This window comes from Neolamprologus multifasciatus, chromosome 16 (genome assembly GCF_963576455.1).
Source record: "Neolamprologus multifasciatus chromosome 16, fNeoMul1.2, whole genome shotgun sequence".
Lineage (NCBI taxonomy): Eukaryota > Metazoa > Chordata > Actinopteri > Cichliformes > Cichlidae > Neolamprologus > Neolamprologus multifasciatus.
Genome location: NC_140454.1, coordinates 22,679,612 through 22,701,547, shown reverse-complemented (window position 1 = coordinate 22,701,547; position 21,936 = coordinate 22,679,612). Strand labels below are relative to the sequence as shown.

At 37.7% G+C, this 21,936-nt stretch overlaps 1 protein-coding gene across 9 annotated transcripts; it reads right to left on the bottom strand.

The window, feature by feature from the left end:
• Positions 1-872: 872 nt before the first annotated feature.
• ikzf2 (IKAROS family zinc finger 2) lies at positions 873-21,605 on the bottom strand. Of its 9 annotated transcripts, none has more exons than XM_085136126.1 (9): positions 21,394-21,605; positions 20,025-20,107; positions 18,677-18,723; positions 14,137-14,238; positions 11,198-11,386; positions 10,192-10,359; positions 7,246-7,383; positions 6,766-6,894; positions 873-5,851 (listed from the first exon to the last, which is right to left on the bottom strand). In XM_085136126.1, exons 3-9 carry the CDS (start codon positions 18,702-18,704, stop codon positions 5,040-5,042), a joined length of 1,566 nt encoding a protein of 521 aa, XP_084992252.1. In that variant the 5' UTR covers positions 18,705-18,723; positions 20,025-20,107; positions 21,394-21,605; the 3' UTR covers positions 873-5,039. The 9 variants fall into 9 exon arrangements, with proteins under 9 accessions (XP_084992252.1, XP_084992251.1, XP_084992253.1 ...); XM_085136125.1 differs by lacking the exon at positions 21,394-21,605 and adding an exon at positions 21,000-21,385; XM_085136127.1 differs by lacking the exon at positions 21,394-21,605 and adding an exon at positions 20,396-20,993.
• Positions 21,606-21,936: the final 331 nt, after the last annotated feature.

The window sequence follows — 21,936 nt, the reverse complement described above, 5'->3', positions numbered from 1 at the left end:
CTTTGCACTTCTCAGTTTTGCGACCGCCTTCACGCAGCTTTGATTTAGTATGTGTTTGCTGTGTGAATATGTGTGAGGGTGTCTGTGTGCAATATACCGATTAAAGAAGTAAGGGGGTGAGGAAGACTGCTCTGACATTTGAGGCTTCAACAGGCTCCAGTAACCACCTGTTCACAGACAAAGAGTGGAGTGGAACAAACAGTCATTACATTGCAAATGAAGGCAAGCCTCTGTGGCTATACAGTAAGTATTTAGGAGGCTTGGCTGCGCACTTCATTTTTAGAAATTATTCCTTACCATGATAAAAGATATGGCAGACAGTTTACATTGTGGTTTTCCATTTCCTCAAATAGGCTCATCAGTGTTGTGTTATTGAAGCTGTTAAATGCTGATTTTTGTATTGCTATTTTTTGTATTGCAAATATATATATATATATTTCTTAGCAATAACATGAATTCAGCGCTTGGTTAAAGTTCAAAAGTTTCCCCCAAGTACAAAAAATTTATTCAATTATTTTAAAAGATATATTACTACTTGGTGTTAGGAGTGTTTAAGATGTTTTTGATTTTATATAGAATTAAAACCAGTGATGAATGTCAGCATTTTATAGTCTGGGGCTTATTTATCTCTTTGTTTTTATTAGTCATGGTTATGAAATTGACCTTTTTTAAGAATTAAACTGCACATTCAGTACACATAAAATCAATATATTTCACATATACTTTATTTTTTTATACTAGAAAGCAGATTTTGAAGTAGAGATACAGACATCGCTAAGAAAAATCTTTCTTCATATTCGGTACACTGTTCTATAGAGTTAAAGCTATCGCCAAAGAACATGACTTTGGCTGATAAGATCATTCAAACACAACATAGTCTCAACATAGTCCCTGTGTCACCAATTCAACTGTCACCTGATGATCATTTGGTCTTTTGTGCGTTTCGATTTCAACTGTGAAAAACATTAGAATACCTTTACATATAAGCAACATTGCAGGTGTAAGATAAACAATTCAAATTCAAACAATAAGAAAAGTGTGGAAGTTGAATAGTTTTCTAGGGATGTTCTCTGACCTTTAGGCTCTTTAATGTTGCATCAACAGATTTCAACATTCAATTTTTATCTTGCAATAAAGAATTTTATTTGCAAGTAAGGTACAGTTTGCATGTTTTGCAGAAAACAACACAGTATTATTATGTTTGTCTTCCTGTTTGAAAATGAATGAAATAGGCAAAGCAGTAAAACCATGTATAGAGAAGAGAGAAAGTCATGCCTTAAAATATACATTGAATTCTTCACAGCAGTGTGCCTTCATGTATGGTCACTGTTGAAAAAAGGGGCTTAAATATACCCCAACGTCCTTCACCATATTCAGTGTTAAACTGTTTTAAGTCAAGAGAAATGATCATAGCAATTAAATTCAATATGCATCTTTTTTTCATAAATAAATCACATATTTTAAGACTTAAAAATACACAACCTATGTAAATACCTGAGAGCCCTCATATCAGAAAGTTGGTATCGATATCAAAGTTGTTCAATCAGCACACATATATGGATAAATGTTCATTTTCAGTGCCAAAATATACACTGTTTGTATACGGTTTCTTAAAAAATACAATGCACCCGGAACCCTGCCTTTTACATTTTTTGTAAACATTTTTAAATAAAAAAACACACAAAATTCACAAAACTATTTGCAACATTTTAGCAGAAAAATAGACATTTACCACACTGTACAAAAACATTCCCCCCAATCTGTAACAATAGCAATAATCGTTCAAGTAAAGTCCTCACTCACTAGGAAAGCTGACAGAAGACCCTTTTTTTTGTTATGGTTTGTTTTTTTGTTTGTTTATATGGCTGCTTCAGTAAAGGAAAAAGAGTAAGTCAAGAATCTGTCAACAGATAAGTAAATAGTTGGAACTGTGATTTACCTGTACTCCAAAGGATGTTACTAAATATAACCTGGAGAGTAAGTAACTAAAAAGTAACTAAAAAAACAAAAATAAAACAACAACAACAAAAAACCCTGTAATATATTATCCTACATTTAGTTTAAGCTCTGTTCTGTTCTGGGATAAGGAGAGAAAACCAAGGTATCCTTAACACAGATTTTATCACAGGATAAATAAACTGACTCTTTTTTTTCTTTTTTCTTTAGAAAAGAAAATAGGAATAATATGACAGAGGAATGTACAGAGTCAATATCACAGCTGCAAGATGTAAACAATTTCTAGTGCCAAAACTTTACAAGTAGTAAGGTTTTATGCTAGCTGGGCACCATTTGTGCATGAAAAGAAGCAACATGTAAACAGAGAAAAAGCTGCCTTTTGATTACGAGTAGATACTGAACAAAACGAAAAGTTCACTGAGTTTAGCCTTAGAGCATAATAGCCTGCTCATGATGTTAGAGAATACATGTTTAAAACTAATAATGCCAGCGGTTTTGTGAGTCCATTAAAAAAAGTACATGTTCATCAGGCAGCAGAGCAAAAGCTGACACAGTCCTAATTTCCAGTGTTCCAAGATTCTTCCCTTAAACAAAAGTCTAACCTTTGTTCTGACAATGATCGTTTGAAACAGTCACAACACTTAAAAATTAAAACTAGAAAACATTTGACATTTCTGATTTAAAGAGACATAAAGTGCATGACCAACTGTACCAAGCACAGTCTTATCGGAGTCCTTTCACAGCAGAGACAGTAACTTTGAAAGAACTGGCTTTGACAATGTACTGGTAAATGATGGACAAGCGAGTTCGGAGCTTGTAATACTCCTACTCTATAGATTTGGGATGCTACAACTTTCAGAAGAGCCTTCAGAGTAGTAGTACGTGGTACGCTTCTTTAACTCCGCCTCCTGCTCATGCTGTCTCTTTCTTGGTCCCCTTTGTAAAAGGTCATACATGAATTTGGTGACATTATGGCGATGCAAAGAGTAACATTCAGAGAATGAGGAAGAGGAACAGACATTAGTGTGTATCTGTGTGGGAGATGGGGCCTATGAGGAGCGGAGAAGGGGCAGCCTTAAACAAACAAGATCAGGTCAATAATACCATATTATCAAATGACATTTTAGGAATTTAGCCTTAGAAAAAAATACACTTCCCCATATTAGTCATGTCTACAAACAGGATGAAAGAATATATTACACACGCACAGACAGACAGACCATCCCAATTAATTCAAAAAGTTGATTAGATCAAAAGGAAAGGCATACAGTAAAGCACGAAGTGAGGTACAATAGAAAACATCCAGTGCTGTCACTTTGGTATCCACTGCCATAAAGAATCATACTACAGCCAGGTAGTTAAATGACTTCAAGATTGTTAAGGGCTTCTATACCACCATCTGCTTTTTAATGTTGTCCATGTGGACAACATTTCTGACAGTTGTTTTTTTTATACTCAAAGTTTAAGAATATAGCAGTGTACTCAAACTGTAAGCAACACAATGTCTGAGCCAACAGGACACAGTAGTATTCCGCAGAAGTACAAAGAAAATAAAAACGGTATTTGGACATCTTACCCTAAGTGTAGAGAAAGAAAACAATTGAAAAAAAGACATCCTCGACTGAACTTTTAAAAGTCATAGATACAACAAGAATGAGTAGGCAACAGTTTTTATGTTTAACTTTCAGAGTGATTTTTCTTACGTCCTCTTGAGTTTAAATGATGACTGATTATAACAGAGAGAAATACGTCTCAATACAAGCAACAATTTCAGTTTCATGAGCTATAAATAGGATCATTTCAAAATGTAAGACAAACTGAAATTTGTCTTCGATAAATATTTGAGATAATTCATTGTGTTTCCAGTGCTCTGTTAAGCAACCTCAAGAACACATTAGACATTGTGCTTTTCAACATGTTTTTCTCTTCAACAGAGAACACTTTTTTTTCCCCCAATCAAGATATTTCAAATATGTTTACCAGCTTAAACATTGCCCTAAAGTCATTTTCATATGTTGCTTTAGATTGTCTCTTTTTTATTTGGCAGGATTTTAAAATTACAAAATAGACAAGCCACCAACAGGAAGTTGGTGGTTTTCTTTATCTGCGCTAATGGTTCACAAATGCTTTACAAGCCCCTGAGAGATGGAAAAACATGGGTGGTATGATATGGTAAGCTAAAACATGCACCATTTGCAGAGAGTTAAAGTAACATAATACAATAATAATGCCTTCAATATTTTCAACTGCTCATTATCAGATAGGCAGATAGCAATAGCTAAAAGACTCTCCTGAGCTTTTGCACAGGAAATCACATTGTTTATCATTGTTTATAATTATCTGCAAGACAAATTACTCTGAATTACAAACTGTGATAAGGTGGTGTATATATTTATGGGGGCTAATAGCATTTTCTAAATCTAGGCAGCAATGCACTTGCATACCCACTGAGAACCAGAATGCATTCAGTATATTTACTAACATCTGATAGCATCAATGATCAAATTTTTATAAGTACAATAATGAATAAGTGCTACTATTTTGTCAAACATAGTGATGTTTCTTAGTGACATTATACACCACCTGCAGCCTTGATGTTTGTCTAGTAATCTGAAACTGATTTTTATCAACCACACTGAGCCCACAGGGCAGAAACAAGTTCTAATATACCATCTATATGCATGCATTATGTCTTCAGAATGAAAACGGTTAAAAGCATGATGAGAGGGAAAACACAAAAGAATATACTTCAGAATAGACTAAAATGAAAAAAAGAAAAACACTTGTCAATGCCCTTTGACAGCTGCTCTAATATAGAATCTAGTAAGATTTTGAGAAAAAAAAAAAGTCCTTCCTTTACATTAATCGCAATTAAATAGTACAAAATGTGTCTTTGGCCCATACCTTCATGTGATTGTTAAACTGTTCAGATTCACAATAAGTAGCTTAAAAAGAAGTCTGTGATTGTGCTACACTTGTCTACAATGCCATTCAACAATGCAGTCTCAGAGGAGATAAGGACGGATATCAGGGCATTGCTCCTTTCACTTCTTTGTGTATCCCTCAATTTTCTACCTATCCTCTTACTGGAAGGTGTGTTCACCACGTACTATGTGAGAGGAGAACTCATAGCGGTCCTTGCTCCGGTGACCACAGATGTTGCACTCCAGTGGATCTCTGTATCCGTGGCAACCCATGTGGATGGTGTACATGACATGGTCCAGGAAGAGCACTCGACAGTGCTCACACTGGAAGGCCCTTAATTCCTGGCCCTCCCGTCCAAACACCCGTATCCCTTCCTGGCTCACAGGCCTCTCTGTAGCCAGTCGCATTATCCCAACCCCGAATCCTGCCCCACTTCTAGGTGATGCATCTCTCATCCGCTCACCTGAAAAGACCACTGCTGGACTGCCACGAGACCTGAGGCCCACGGGGGCATTGCTGCCATGGTATCCCTGCCTTTCCTGAGGGCTGCTGCGAGCTGAGTCAGCAGATTCAACACCACTATTGCTGGGTGACTCCTCTTGCCCTTGTTGAGGATGCTTACCTGGCCTTGTTAAACCAGTGGGGCCATTTGAGGTAGGATGACCGGGGAATTCATGGGGCTGAGGCGGCTGTGTTGGTAGTGTGTCACAGTTTCCTGAACGTTCTGTTCGTTGGCTCAGTGGCAGGACATGGGGGAAGAGTGGGTTCACAATAGGCATCACCTCAGCCATAGAAAGTGGAGGACCTGAATGGTGGAGCATGGGGCGTAGGGTGTCTGATCCCAGGTATGTGATGGCATTGTTGATAGCCTGGTCCATCATGTGGGGTGGCATCATTTCAGACTGCTTCTCATACTTAACAGCCATGTCATAGCTCATATCAGGATAGCTATAGCGAGGCATCTTTTCACCTGTAAACAGCAGAGTAGTTCATGACTGCATGTAAATAATGATGATGACAATTTCTTGTTAAAATAAGATATATATATAGATGCAGCAGCATAAGTGGCAAAAATACTCTTATTTTATCTTCAGTCAAGAAGGAAAATTAATATGAACAAATGCAAATACTGATTGAAATTTCCATTCTAGACAGTGAATGTTATAGCTTGGTGATATTTTGATCTTGTTTTTCACATTTTGTGCATGATGTTTGAGTCTAATGAGTGGAAAGCCCCATCCATCTACGACTGCAGTGTTTAACCCCTCGAGAACAGGGATGCGGTAAGCTGTTTTCTCTCGATAAGAGCAATGGCAAAGTTACAGGTGTACGTAACCACAGAGTGAAAAAAACACTTCCTTGCCTCTCAGTCAGCTTGCTCTAGTTGCTCAATCTCATCTTCTAATAGTGTGGCAAATTAAAAAAAAAACAGTAGGCCAAAGCTATTGTGTGATATTATATAATACTATATAATGCAAAACTATGGAACAAGGGGAAGACAAATCAAACTAAGTAAGCTCAAAAAATAAAATCGGGTAAGCTGATAAAAACAATTCCATGTTATTAATGCTCAAGTAAAATCATTTGCAAGACTCCTATAAACCAATTAAATTAATCAATTCATTGTTGAACAATAATATATTTATATGATAACAACAGCATATAGGCATGCTTTATAGGTCAGAGTCGTAAAAAAGATCACTGCATGCAGAACATAATACAACAAATTATTTCAGTTGGTACTTCAACTGCTAAACCCCAACCTCCTCACCCTCCCACCCCACTCGTCTGAATAAAACATCATATGAAACATTTGTTTTTTATCTTCGTGGTAATTAGAGTAGTCGATTTGCTGACTATGTCTGAAATGCATGTATGACTCACCCACAAATTTCTGAGGTGTGGTGCTCTTCCTCTTGCCTACATTGCTATGCAGTCTCTCAATAACAGGTGGCCGATCAAAGGTAGCCATGGTGGGCTCTGGCATGGGCCTTGGCTCTTTTGGAACGTCACCTTAAAAGGAGTGAACAGGTGATAAGAAGGAGCACAAATACAGCTGGGTGTTTAAAAGGAAAAAAAATGAAGAAATGATCGTGTTTAGAATAAAAGTAAGATGAATTTTGCTTAGGGCAAGTGCAGCTTTATATTATCTTTATTTCAAAATCTAAAATCGATTGTGCTGTTTGCAAAATAAATAACTTAACCGAGTATTTTGTAAGTATACTCAGATAGCAAAAGTTGCACAAATTAATATATCAGTCATTAGTGCTTAATGGTAAGGGTTATTTCTAGTTCATTCAGGAATTAACTTTACTGTATTATATGTACGTTTACTGGTTTCAATTCTAGTGAATTTATTTTTACCTGTGTAAGGCCCACTGTTGACATTAGGATCCAAGCTGATACCCTGCAGGTAACCATGGCAACGCTCTTTATGTTCCTCTAAAGATGTCCGCTGTTTGTAACTCCGCCCACAGTAGTTACACTTGTGCGGTTTGCCGACTAAAAGCAAAAACATTCAATCGTGAGTCTATTAATTTCATTCATCGCTGTAGACAGAGAGTGGGCAGTATCCAGTACCGCAGTATTTAGGTGGTGCGTAGTAGTACACACTGTGAACAGTAAGTAGTACAAACAAACCAAAACCAAGCTTCTGAGATCATGGAGGTTCCACTACTAGTGTGATTCCACACAACTATTGCCAGACAGAAACACAAGTTGTGGGCGACCAAGACTGTTGCGCCATGAAGTCTGCATTTCAAAACGCTTTGGTCTGTGCAGCAAACTCCCACTGCAGAGGCATAGCATGAGTAAATAATGGAATTGATCATGCATCCCATTGTGGCGGTAGGAAACTAACTCCAGGTTAAACTGCTATGGAGGTGGAGTGTGATTCATTGTTCTATTTAATTAGATTCCTTCCTACAAAGAAAAGTGAAAATATAAAGACTCATTCTTTACATCTGTCTTAGTCCACTCATTTCCTTTCATACGTCACATTTGCTTCAACAAGCATTCAACACACCAATGAATTATTGGAGGTGATTTCTGTTGTTTAAAGAAGTTATTGTACACCATCCGGGCAGTTAGTTATCAGCTTACTTGTGAGCAACACGAGCTGTTTCCATACTGACATGTAAGTTGAGTCAAAAATGGTTTAAAAAAATAATAATTGCAACATGCTTCAATAAGTGAAATCCCAGACACTGCAGAGGGAAAGATCTGAGTCCTGCGTCAGACTATTCTCAAAATTAGAATGACTCATGAAGTGAACTGAAGACCACAACAGCTAACCAATATGACAAACATGGCACCTTTGGCCAAGTGATGTAGACTCATGGTGACAGTATTACTAGAAGAAGATGTGATCCAGTGCTCTTTTCACTGTGAGAACAGAGAAACCCAAAACCTTTCACTTTGAGCACAGAGGTTGTAACACACATACGAGCAGTCACACAAACTACACACACATTTAGAGCTAGGTGACAGTTCACATGTTAACAAAAGTACTCTTTCTCTCATAGAAAAGGCGAGTGGAGTTATTAAAAAAAAGAAAAGTTTCCAAATGTTACGCTGTCTCTGCTGGACTTTTCCTTTTGATGATGTGAATGAAATAAAACCCACTTGTTACGCAATGATATGACCAGTCATGGCCAATCTTACATTTCTTGTGTGAATCATTTAAAAGAATAATAGTTTTTTTCTGTCATATATGTCATTCAGTACTTCTGTGGTCTGTGAATGACACTGTATGGGCTGAACTTGAAACTGGGGTTTATTATCTTTTTTTCTGAGTATGAACAGTTACAAGAGTACTGCATAATGACAAAAGGTTTCAATATTATCAAAGTGTGGGTAGTGTGGAAGTGTGGTGTATATGCAGGGTCATCTCAGCAATATTCATTTTGGTAATGAAAGAGTTACTTCAAAATGAAACGTCATCATGGAAATAATTGTCTTTGCTTTCCAGCCGTGCGGTACTCTAACAGTGGAGTAGGCAGTATTCAGTCAACAAGACTCACTCCCTTGTTCTCAGTGGCTATACAGATTCTCACTCACACTACATAGGCTTCATTACTTTTTCATATTTATATAACCACCCACACACAACCTTACACAGATGTTGAGTGGACACATTACAGGTGCTATTCTTATTCATGCCAACGGTCCACTGTGAACTCAGACCCACTTTATTGACGCCATCTGGATAATAAATAAAAACCTGTTCTAATTTAGACCTTAAATAATATAAAACCCTGTCACCTGATTTTCCTGCATTACTATTTTACCAATCAACTGTGCCTGAATGAAAAATGTCATCTTCCAGTGTAAGGTTTAATCTAGCCTTTGTCTTCACTGTCTCTAACCCTAGTCTTCCATTTTCATCATCTGACCTCTCTGTCAAAGCTTTGTATTTCTCTTTTCTTTCTACCTGTTCTTCCTGGCAGGGCACCAAACCACAAATGCCAGGATTCCAATAGTCGTATAATGAATAGTCCCTGAACACAGAGAGGGAGGGAGTCAAGATTACACACGTCGGTCAAATATCCAAATCGATGTTCGGAAGAGTCAAATTTAATATCTACGAAAGGACAAACAAATTCAGATCAACAGAAGTGTAACCAAGAAAATGGTAATGAAGGTAGGTGACAAATGTGACAAAAATATAATAAGATGTGTGTAAAGGAATCATGTAAGTAAGGGTTTCTAAGAGCAAAATTACACCTGCACACACACAAAACTGTACATAAACACATGGGCATACACATAAGCACAAAAGTTAGCTTTAACAAAAAGAGAACTATATATGAGTAAACCCTGCGGGGCATCACAGACAGAAATGACGGTATTGTCTGACCTTGATTTCAAAGGCGCAACAAAAGGGAGAGCACATCCTCATATAGGAAAGTGGGTTACAGTTGATACAACCAGCACTCCCCATGTGTTTCTCAACAGACAGATAGTTTCCTCCTTAGCGACTAAGGAACAGCGTGTTTCTTGGTACCTAACCACAAAGCACTCACTGTGCCGTATATAACACGCAGATAAAAAGAAGACATAATCTATCTAAAAGACAAGGTATGGCCTCACCAGCCAGCATAAATACTACCTAAGAGGTTAATAGTATGTTGAAAGGGTTTGGGCTTTTTTAAATAGTGTACTTCAATATCGAATGCTTATGTCGACTACATATATATCTATATATAGAGAGATATATATGTAGATATATATACACACAAAGTCTCTTCTGGTTAGCACAAGTGGGCAAGTAAAAAGGGAAGAAAAGGGGCTGAGGAGGAGAACACTTACCAGCATGAGTGCGCAAATGACCAGTGAGGGCATCGCGCCTCCGGCAGGCGTAGCTGCAGAAGGGGCATTTGAAGGGTTTTTCACCTGTATGGAGTTTGATGTGTCGTAGCAGGTTTCCCTTCTGGGTGAACGACACACCACACTGGTTGCACTGGAACGGCCTGTCTCCTGAGAGTTTCATGAACAGGAAGTTAATGACACAATCACTGTGGATATTTTTTTGAAAGTATCAACAAACCTAAGAAGACACTGTTTATAACTGGATTTTTTTTCCTTAATATTTTAAAATATGTCATTCGAATTATTATGACATGGTATTTGACTCTTTGAACAACTTGGTAGTTGCCAATGAACAACAAACAAAATAATTATTCAGTACAACTTCTGACCGTGATAATACATCACATAGTTACAACACAAAAAACTTGATAACATGAGCGTAGTGTACTTGCGACTCTCTTCTGGAAACTCTTAAGGAATCAAAAATATATGGTAATCAGCATTAACATTAGCATTAAATATACTTTTGGCTGAAGTAAAGTTACAAATACAGGTGTTACAGTGTCTAATACACAAGCACATATATGTATGGACTACTTTAGACTCCTTTTTTATGTTCTAATGACAACTCTTTTAATCTGGAGATGGAAAAGAGAAATATGACCTGTGACAACCAGAGTACTCATGGTGTCAACTGAAACCTGTTGCGGAGGATTCCAAGGATATTTTTTTCCCTTGATAATAATTCCAAGACACGGCTATTGTTTCAACCAAAGAAAAAAGAAAGAAAGACGGCAGTCCACACCCACTGTCGAGGAAAACAAATGGTTTCTGACTCACTCTAAAGGAGTGGAAACTGCTGGTTCCCCTGCTGGTTTAATGGTCGGAACAAGATAAATTCTTTGTGGATCATTCATCTCCAAAGAGTTTTATAAAAGATATGTCAATTATGCTAAAAGGTTTATTTAAAAACCTTTAATGCCATTTGGAAAAACAAAATGAGTACCGTTTGGTCGATTTCCTGATTCGGCTGTCACATTTGGCCCAGATAACTCATCCTGTACATTGCTTGGGCTGCCACTCATGGATTCCTCTAGTGCTACTCCTTCTTCCCCTGTTTGGCCTATTTCTTCCACTGCTGGACTTCTGTTGTCAGACTCATCCATGATTTGTTCTTCTTGCTTAATTGTCAGTTCTGAAAAAACAAAGCATAGTACAATCCTGATGAGCCTGATGGCACGGCAAATGTTAGGTGTATAGGAGAGTTAAAAATCTACTTTTACTATACAAATGCTGTCCACAGCAATCATGAACCATACCCAAACCCAGGCTGGCTACACAACTTTGTCAAAGGTGCATTACAATAAATTTGGTCAGATTGAATTGTAATGGATGGAGATGAACTACGTGAAGGTAAAGGTTGAGCCACAAGGCCGAGTCACTTCTGTAAACTGAATTGGAGTGCAACAGGCTGATTTAATCTGTGTTGGACTTGCTATGTACTGTAGACAGAATGAATATAGGCTAGAGATAGAGACAATTAAAGGTACAGAATAAAAATAAAAATAATAAAAAAATATTAAAATTAAAATTAAAAACATTTTTACATACCAACTGATCTCATAGATAGCATTGACTTGACATGGTGACAAGAAGAGACAGAAAGGGAAAAAAAAGAATAAAACAGGCTGGTCTAGTTTCTGGTTGTCCCTGGGAAGAAAGGGAGTGCCAGAGGCCTTCTCTGGCTGCTGCTCATTAGCAGTGGGAGACCGGCTGGATGGCAAAAGCAAAATATTCTGCAATATTATGAGTGCATCTGTGTGTGTGTGTGTGCATGTGCGCATGCGTGCATGTGCGTGCACCGGTGCGCATGTGCATGTGTGGGTCTGCATGCTTCTGCATGTATGTGTGTCTGAATCTGAGCTGGCGGGAAACTTATCACTTAGTTTCTAGTTATTGGTTACAAGCATTTAGCAATAATTTAACATAAAAATACTAATTTTAATATTTTTCTAAGATCTTCTACTCTTTATAGAATAAAATCAACAAACTCAACACAGCAAAACATTATCACAAAACATTATCTTCAGTCATTTAAACACAAACGCTATCTTAAATACGCCATGAACAAGCATCGTGAAGTGTTTACATTTATAGTTTATTACATTTGATATCTTTGATCTCTGTACATCTGTCATATGTAGCAATATCAAAGCAATATGCACAGATATAAGTTAGCTTTTGTTGTGTAAATTATATTTTTAATTTAAAAAAATCACATGAGCCTGCAGTGCTTTAAAAAAAATTCAGGCACTACGTAAAATCTTGTAAATAGCTTTTGGGGCTTTATATGTTGCACAGGCAAGGAGTATACATTATCCAACTACAACTAAACAATCCTGGCTATCTTATTATGGGATTTTATAAAAATCAATAATATAAGCATGTGTGGTTGGATTACTAAAGCCTCCCATTAGACAGCAGTTAGTAATTGTTCTCTTTGACCTGAAGTTAATTCTCACAGGCCAATATGAGATATGCATAAAAGTGGTCATTGCAAGTGATTGAATCCATGCATATGCATACAAAAACAGCATTGTTCAATCTAATATTGTATGTTTTTTAATGCCACAGTTTGTACAGAAGAACATTTATCCCAATACCCAAGTTGCAATCGAGCCTGTCTTCGACAGCTGTATCCTGGCAACACGGAGCAGACCTGAACGTCCTTGCTATTCAGCTCCTTGCATCTTTACATCTGTCTCTCCAGTGTGGCAGAGTGGAATGCAAAGATTGGTCAGATGAGGATACGCTTGAAACAATCCGCATACAAAAACAGCTAAGAAAATCATCTAGATACTGTTTTCATAATTACTACGTCTCTGTTCAATTTGTGAGTTATCTGAATTTTCATATAGTAAAAAGAAAACCTAGAATCATGATCACTACTGATTGAGAAGGTGATCGAACCCCAAAAAAGAAATTCAGCCATCCCTCAATCTGTCATGTAGTCAGCTAGAGTGTAATCAGCGCATAACACAAATATAACCCCTGTACGGTTTCCACTTTTGCTTGCAAGTTTAAGAAATTTGGCGCCAAAATTTTTACCCCTTTGTGCTTATTGTCAGTATATGATGAGTAGTGACACAACTCTTTTGAAACAAAACCTCAAATGGCAAGCATGTTAAGCAACTGAGACGATGACAACAGCTCTTATTGGTGAAAAGTATTTCCCTGTGAAAACCATTGCACAGCCCACCTCCCTGCATCTCTAAACATGTGGGAGATAAGCTTCCCCTTTTTTTAACTGAGGTCCCTTGTCTTACTTTGTTTCCCCTTTTCTTACTTTGCTGCTTCACAGTGACACTGCTAGAGATGATCTAAAGATATAAGTCAGTAGGCTGAAAGGAACCAAGCAACACTTCAGACCAAGTGCAACATGATATAAGATGCAACAGGGCACATTGTTTGCACGCAAGCTTTTACTGTGTAATCTACAGCCACTTCTGGTAACGCTGCTTTCGTCTTCAGGTATATTTTATTCGATAATTTTCTCATGAAGCTTCTCAAATTCAAGACAAGAATGTCATTCTAGCTTCATGCTTTTGATGGCTTTTCCTCCACTTTTTTACAATTTAAAGTTTCCACACAAATCAAATGAACATGTGTTCCATGCAAGATACCAGAAATATTATCACAGGCATCTGTTTTCTGATCTGCTCACATCTGCCATGGTAATTTACCTGGTGCAACCAATTATAAATGTATCAGCTATGTATTCCATAGTTACTTGTTTCCTTGCAAAACTTTTTTGTGAAAAAATATCTTAACGCATAGCCAACCTGAATCATCTAATGCTGACTTTTAATGATAAACTGCCTCTGCTCATTCTACAGCTGTTCTTGGAAGACTGCAGAAATGTGTATCTAATAACTGAGCACTCACCACCAGGGGAATTAGGACCCTGAGGAACTGTCTCTCCATTAGGTGCTGATATATCCGCCAACATTCTCGAGTTCTCCTTACCAGGAGAGCATTTGCCGTTACCTGGGAGACACAGAAACACTGCAATCTGCATTGTGCTGTAGAATACGGTACTTGAACAACAAATGCCACTGTTATGTGAAAAACGCCAGTTTTCTTGATTGTGTTAAATATGCAACTAATTGGTTATGTTACATTAAAAGGTTTCAAAAACTGAGGTTAAGATTGAGAAAGTTGCTGTTGAGAAAAAAATGGTGTTATTGAGGATGACATTAGACACTGTGACAGCAAAATACCAGACCTTACCGCATGCTTATTTCTGGTCTATGATCTTAATGCAGGTAAATATAGTGACAATAGAACAGAAATTAATATAATGTCTCAATTTGACATACTGAATAAGATAAAGAAGCCTTCTGCTAATCCTTGCCTTCTCAGATTGAAAATGATTAATTTCTTCATACTCAGATCTATTTCAAGACCTATTTTGAATAGTCATTAAGGTAGTCAACATCCAGAATGCAAAACTAAACTACCCAAAAGTTTTTACCCACCTATGTGATTATAATGTTCAGCAAATGTAGATCAAATTGCATTCTCTCAGCAGTTTGTACAGAACTCGGGCTATGGATAGCCCGGTGTCCACTCAGAGGGAGAGCAAACCAATCCCTTATCCCCTTACAGCATGGCCCCATCAGGGTCACTAGAACAATGCAGTAGCAACAGGCAAACACCCCTTCTGACCCCTTAGGAGCCACAGTGAGAAATACTGTAAAGTATCCATGGTGGTGTCACCACACTATCAGTCCGATTTAAAAAGGAGCTATGCAGCTATGGAATCTCTGTAAAAAATCAAAAGAATATGATAGATGCTTCCTGTGAATTGCTACAATGGTGCACTGTTACAGTTTGTTTTTCCTGAATATGTCTAAAGTGACCCCACATACATGAAAAAAGAAATCTGTGTCAGATCTTTTCTCTCTTTGACAGCTCCTCTTAACTTGACAAGCTTTTTCTGTGGCATTGTTCCATTGTAGTTACAGCCTCACTGAGTGGGGCTTACTGGGAGATGCTGTCCAAGACACAATCCCTGGGCCTAGGCTCAGGTTGCACAGGTTGGGGTTGGAGGAAATCTCAGGTGACCAACGTTGGCTATCCCTTGGCAATACTGTCCTGGAGACAGGAGTGGCCCAGATTTGTCATGGAGGATTTTCCATTACTGTAACAGATGCTGTCAGACACCTAACAGTACCATGACTAGGTAATCCCAAATATATCTATCTATCTATCTTTAACAGACATATCTAATTCAATCTAGTCGCATGCAGCAATTCAATGTATATGTTGCATGACAACCTGCTAAAATTTAAACTGAGCATCATAATAGGAGAAAAAAGTGATTTAAGTGACTTTGAACACAGTATGTACAAAAAAAATCCAGCGAATGGCAGTTCTCTGTAAAAAATGTTTTGTTTTATGACAGATGTCGGAGGACAATGGCCAGACTGCTTCAATCTGAAGAAACAGTAACTCAAATAACTACTTGTTACAACAAGGTATGCAAAAGAACATCGCTGAGTGCACATCATGTTAAACGTTGAAGCAGATGGGCTACAGTAGAGTAGAAGATGACACTGGCTGCCATTCTGTGAGTTGAGAACAGAAAACAGAGGGCTAGAGTTTAAACAGGCTAACCACAACTCGACAACAAATGATTGGAAAGTTATAGGTTTCAATTTCTGCCTCAGTACTCAGATTTATAGGTTGCGATTTCATTTGAACAACATAAAAGTGTGGCTCCATTCTGCCTTATATCAGTGACTCAGGCCGGTGGTGGTGGTGCTGTGATGGTGGGGAATAATTTTCTTAGCACACTTTGGGCCCTTTAGTTCCAATTGAGCATTGTTTAAATGCCACTGTCTATCTTGGGATTGTTACTGACCATTTCCATCCATTTATGACCACAGTACATATCACAAAGCTGAAATCATCTCAAACTGGTTTCTTGAGAATGAAAAGTGGTTAACTGAACTGAATCCAATAGAATCCCCTTGAAATATAAATCTATATCAATCTATACATAGATACATAGATATCACAACCAGTGAATTTGCAGACACAAGGTTTTAACGTTTTACTGGCTGATAGATAATACATTTGGGATGGGTAAATAATAGACTCAGACACACGTATGCTTTCATGGACTGAGGTTTGCGTTGGTGCCCCTGGTTTGCTAAATCAAATCTGTATGAACAGATTAGGATATCAAACACTTTAATCTTACGGAAGAAAACATTCTTTGAGTAATATACAAAATTGACATGATTTAATGTGCTGGCAAATGGAAAGGAACAAATGTGTACACATGAAACTTGTAGGTGTAATAATTGCTGACTTCACTAACACACAGTGAGCATAGCTTATAAAGTCCAATCATTGTCCCAGGATAGCAAATGGAATTTCTGCTCTTATAACTTGTTTTAAGTGTCAATATCATACATACTTATTCAATTTGTCAAATATAGGCAATTTCTGAGTTTTATACCAGCCACACATTTGGAAAAAGGGAGATCGGGGACAACAAACGGCTGGAGAAGACAAGCTGTTACGAACATCCCAGATTAGTTCGACTCCCACAGAAGTAAAGATGGGGAGGTTTTTCACTTACAAAATCCTACATCGATAGTTGTTGAAAGACCTATAGACTCTGGAGAAATCTGTTCGCGTGCCCAGAGGAAATCATTACATAATCTCAGGATACTACTGAAAACCACTATCACTGTGGAACACAGTTCAGCAACATTACTATGCAAAAAAAACCTTAAAAAAGTAAAATAAAATAAAAAGTGTTGCCTATATAAACAAGATTTAAAAACACTAGCACTTTGTTTGGACCTGAGTTCATATAAGATGGACAGAAATGAGATGGAAAACTGTCTTGTGTGCCGTTCCAAAGCAAAACCATATGGGGATTCATAAGTGCACAAGGCATTTCTTACAATGAGTGTTATACACAGTTTTCTGCTTTTAGTTTTCTTTTGCAGCATAACCATAACCAGCATCTTTTGCAGAACAGACCTTGCTTATATCAGCAAATCGTTACCACACGACATTCTGTACTTATGACAACAGCGAGGCTTTGAAGCAAAAGAGGCTTGATGCTAAGTTGAGAAGGCTGCAGATAAAAATAAAATTAAAAAATAAACAGTTAAAAACATTTTTAAAACGCACACAAAGCATCGAGAAGGTTGCGTCTTTTATCTAGAAAGACTAGAAAGGCATTTTTTTTCATAAATATACTAAATGGTTATGAGTAGTGTTAGCAGAAGTCGGGATGCAACACAGAGGTAAACATGTCCCTTTCCTAAATTATTTGAAATATGTTTCTGCCATAAAGTTCGAAATTAATCTATGTGTCTTAAAACAAACAAATAAACAAATATAATGTCTCCCTTTTAACGTTTTAACGTTTGATATGTTGTCTTTGTATTTTTTTTTTTTAAACGTAGGAATTACAAACCACTACACTCAATTTTTTTGTTATATTTGTAATGTAGTTTCCCAAAGATTTTGGAAAATGTGTAAACAGAGTGTTTATATGTAACAGGGGATGCTAAGAATTAGTGTAGTAGGGTAGCTGTGTACATGTGGAAGAGTACTGAGTGAGACTGTGATGATGTGTGACACAAAGGTAGACTACTTGACCTAAATTTTCACCCACAGTACACAGTGCCTCGCCAAACCTAGGAGAAAGTCAAAATATATGGGAGCAATGACAATTTCCATCTAGTATCCTCCAAAGATGTATGCCTTTTGAAAGATATATAATTATAAAAATATTATTTCAGAAGTGACGCACCGACAGGCAGGGAGAAAAAGAGCCTCCATTTCTTTTTTCCACCTCCAAGACTATTCGCCTGTGTGTTCCTGCAAGCGCAAACCCCAAATGAAGACCTAAAAGTCCCCACAGATCATCAACAACATGCTACCTGTTTTGAAATATGCACACCAAAGCGAAATACATGGTGTGGAGGGGGGGGTGGGGGGGGCAGGGAAGATATTCAAGAGACCTGCCCAAAGGAAACCAGCAAAGGGCAATGGAGCACCACAAAGCGCATATCCAGTATCTGCTGCGTTCAACAGGATGTTGCTAATGCATTTTCGCTAACTTTAAGGGGTGAACAGGAAAAAGGCTGCACTTGGGGGAAAATCCCTTAAAATGTTGTGTTGTGATTGCAAAAATGTTTTGGGGTTTTCTTTGTCTTTTTTTATGGTTTAAAAATAAATCAAATAAAATTCAAATAAAAATTGTTGGATTCACTGTGAAATTCAAAACCACTTTTTAAGGTCAAAGTTCTCATAACGATACAATCATTATTATTCTCATATTCAGTAGAATATAAACATGCATTTGAATATATACGTTATAGTGGGTCCTTGTTTATAATGTATGGGTCACAGAGTCAATTGAATGTAATAAATAATACATGTAAAGACTTACTAGTACGATAGTCTTCGGAAGTCTCCATTTCAAGGGCTCGGGGAGTGCTGCAATAGAAAATTGAGATATTACTGCAACGTTTACATTATTCATTTGTCTTAATTCTTCATTTGTTTAACGATGAAGACGAACAGATAAAACTAAGTGACACAATGAATGATCACGTAAACTTGCATGATCAAAGCAATGCATGTGCAAACTAACTGCAATTCACAGCAGCTACAAAGCTTTGTGTGTATAACTTCCACTCTACAGAAGTTTATTACAGCAACAATAGGTCTGTGCTGTTTTCTTTTTAGAGAAGTAGTCATGTATATTTAGCAAGTTACCCTGTGAACTATTTTAAATGTGTGAACAGCTGTGTTTTAGTTTCACATTCTACAATGAAAAGAGTGCTTGTCTAAAAAGAAGTTTAATGGTTGATTTCATGGTTCCTTTATTCACCTCTTTCCACGAAATTACATAATCATTGTACAAACATTATACATTTCACCTATCTTTATTTCAGGTTAAATGAACCCCTCAACTATTTGAGTGAATAACAAAACAGGCAAGGTAACATGAACCAAAATGTGCACCGTGCTGACAGATTAATCACTAAAATTTATTACGTTACAATTTGAACTTAAGTGCCAAACAAAGTGACAAAGCAACCAACACAATAAGTGGCATCACCTCAAACAGAACACAAGGCATTCAACTTTCTAGAAGGGCAGTGTAACACACGCTCTGTTTTTAACTGAGTGTTGGTGTAATGGGGCACATTTGAATAAGTTGTAATGGGATTTCTTATTTTTACAAGTTAGAAACTGAAGTTTGGTTCAATCGTTATCGCTCAACCTCCTTTCATTCTAAAAATGTTATAATCAAGAAATACAAAGTGACTTTATAATCATTAGAATTTGGAAGCACATTACAACAACACAAATTCTGATATTATTTAAATGCGTGGAGTGTCACAACAACATTACATTGTATCACTGCACAGCTGCTGGCTTCCTTGAAGAACATACAACTAAGCTCTTAAATAATGAGAAAACAGTGCAAGACAAACACAGAATCCACATCCCCTTTTTTCATTTCCCATGATTAGATATTAGATATTCTAATAACAGTTTACTGGTGACAAAAAGTCAGCCACAATTTTCTCAGTACATATATGAGACCTCCTCCTAGCTACATGGGGTAATCTTTGGCCATTTTATAGTTACAGCAACTAGGCATAGCCATTTCTTTTAAACAGTGGTTATTTATATACAATAAACCACTAAAATTAAAAGTGAAACGTGAAAGTAAAACAAGAAAGTAATGTGGAGTGAATAAAATATATATATATTCACACAATTACCTTCAAGAGTCTCCCTTGTGCAAAAATTAGTTGGTGCTTTCAGTCAAGGACGGAGGAGGGGTTGGCAAGGTGTCTCCACCTCCCTTTAATGAAACAAATAGTAAAATATGCCTATTTAGTCCAGGGATGTCTCAATACGAAAGAAAGTACTTCTTTTTAGATCGACACGTCTCATTAGCAGTCCACCAAAAGCGAAAAACATCCTCTAATTCACATGAGTTAGCTCAGAAAAAATCATTGGAAAGTTGAGGAGGTGCGCGTCGATAGTGTCCTACAGGTGAATGTCAAAAACTTCTTCTGCGTGCGTCCCGCACAGTTTTCCACATTAAAAAAAACGACACTCGCGCTGCCCCACCAAGTTATACACTCACTGGATGTAACTGTAAAGCATTCCATTAGAAGTCGCACGACTCTTGTCTTACCCCGTGGACTTTTGCAGGAGGAACAAAGAAGTGGAAAACTCAACAAGTTGGTAAGGAAAGAAAGAGAAGGATCAAACTGGATCCACCGGTTCCTAAGGAATTAGCCATAGCGACAGGGAGCAGCCAAGCTATTTTCAACAACCAAAGGACTGGAAATTTGCGGGTAGGCAATGATAAAAAAAAACTACTGTGGAGATGTGACTCAAGGTCAAACCGGTAGAGCTTCATCTCTTTTAACTGCTGCTGCTGCTGCCAACAATAGCAATAATGTGATATAGTGGCAAACTAAACGGCGGATAAAGTCGACAATACCAATGCGTCCAAACGCTAGCCAACGCGGGGCACTGTCCCATCAGCGATAATAATAAGTTAAATTATCAGTTTCCTTTTTAAATAAAGGCCTTCCACTTTGAAACTACTTCCTACTTTGTCTGCACGATTACTTTAGGAAGCCAAAAATATTCAAACTAAGAAAAACAGCAAAAAGGCAAGAAAAGTGTATTTTGCAGATCATCAGACAAGTTAAGTAGTAAGCTAAGGACAGAGTGCATACCTGGCTGGCAACAGCGCATCTCTGGAAATAACCATCAGCTGCAAAACCGTAAAGCGACTTTTTGTTCTTATAGTGGCAACGCGCTGTTTCTCGTGTTAAGTGATTTTTGCTGGCTGTGTTGCCTGGAAGGCTCGGAGCTGACTGACAGCTGCAATTCAACAGGTTATCCGATCACCGCAGTCTACAGCAGAGCCCGTCTGGCTTTCCATTCATCAGACAGACGCTCCTTGTCTGCCTTTGCTGCAGACATGCGCCCCTAGCAGCTCTGAAGCGTCTGTAGCCAATTGATAGCCGAACGATATTCAATGGCTATATCAAAGCAGTTACCTAGTTCAAACAGGAAACCGATTCACGCAGTAAGGTTTCTCCCGCGCGCTCTCTTTTTTTAATTTACCTTAAACACGTAGGAGTTTATATAATCCCATGAACTTGCACACTGATCCAGACTGAATGTCTCGGCTTGAAACGGAATTCATTCTTGTCCGACATCTAACATGCAGCGCGGACTGACAGGTATGGTTCCGCAGCGGCAGCAAAAGCAACAGTTGTTACATCCACCACTGACTTCCTCTTCCATCTCCTCCACAGACAACCAGCACGAGCTGCTATTCTGGGAACTTGGTCTGACACAGAGAAACGGATCACAGAGTGTGGACCCAGTCTGCCTCCCTGCTCGGCAATCGATTAGGTTACAAGGGGCCTCTTATTTCTAAGGTTTATATCCCTGTGACGACAAAACACAAGTGGCATAGTCTATTGGGGGTTACCGTGTACTCAAGGACATGTAAAGTGACCACATGTGTATAATATATATATATATATATATATATATATATATATATATATATATATATATATATATATATGTGTGTGTGTGTGTGTGTGTGTGTGTGTGTGTGTGTGTGTGTATGCACACTGACATAATATTTATCACTAA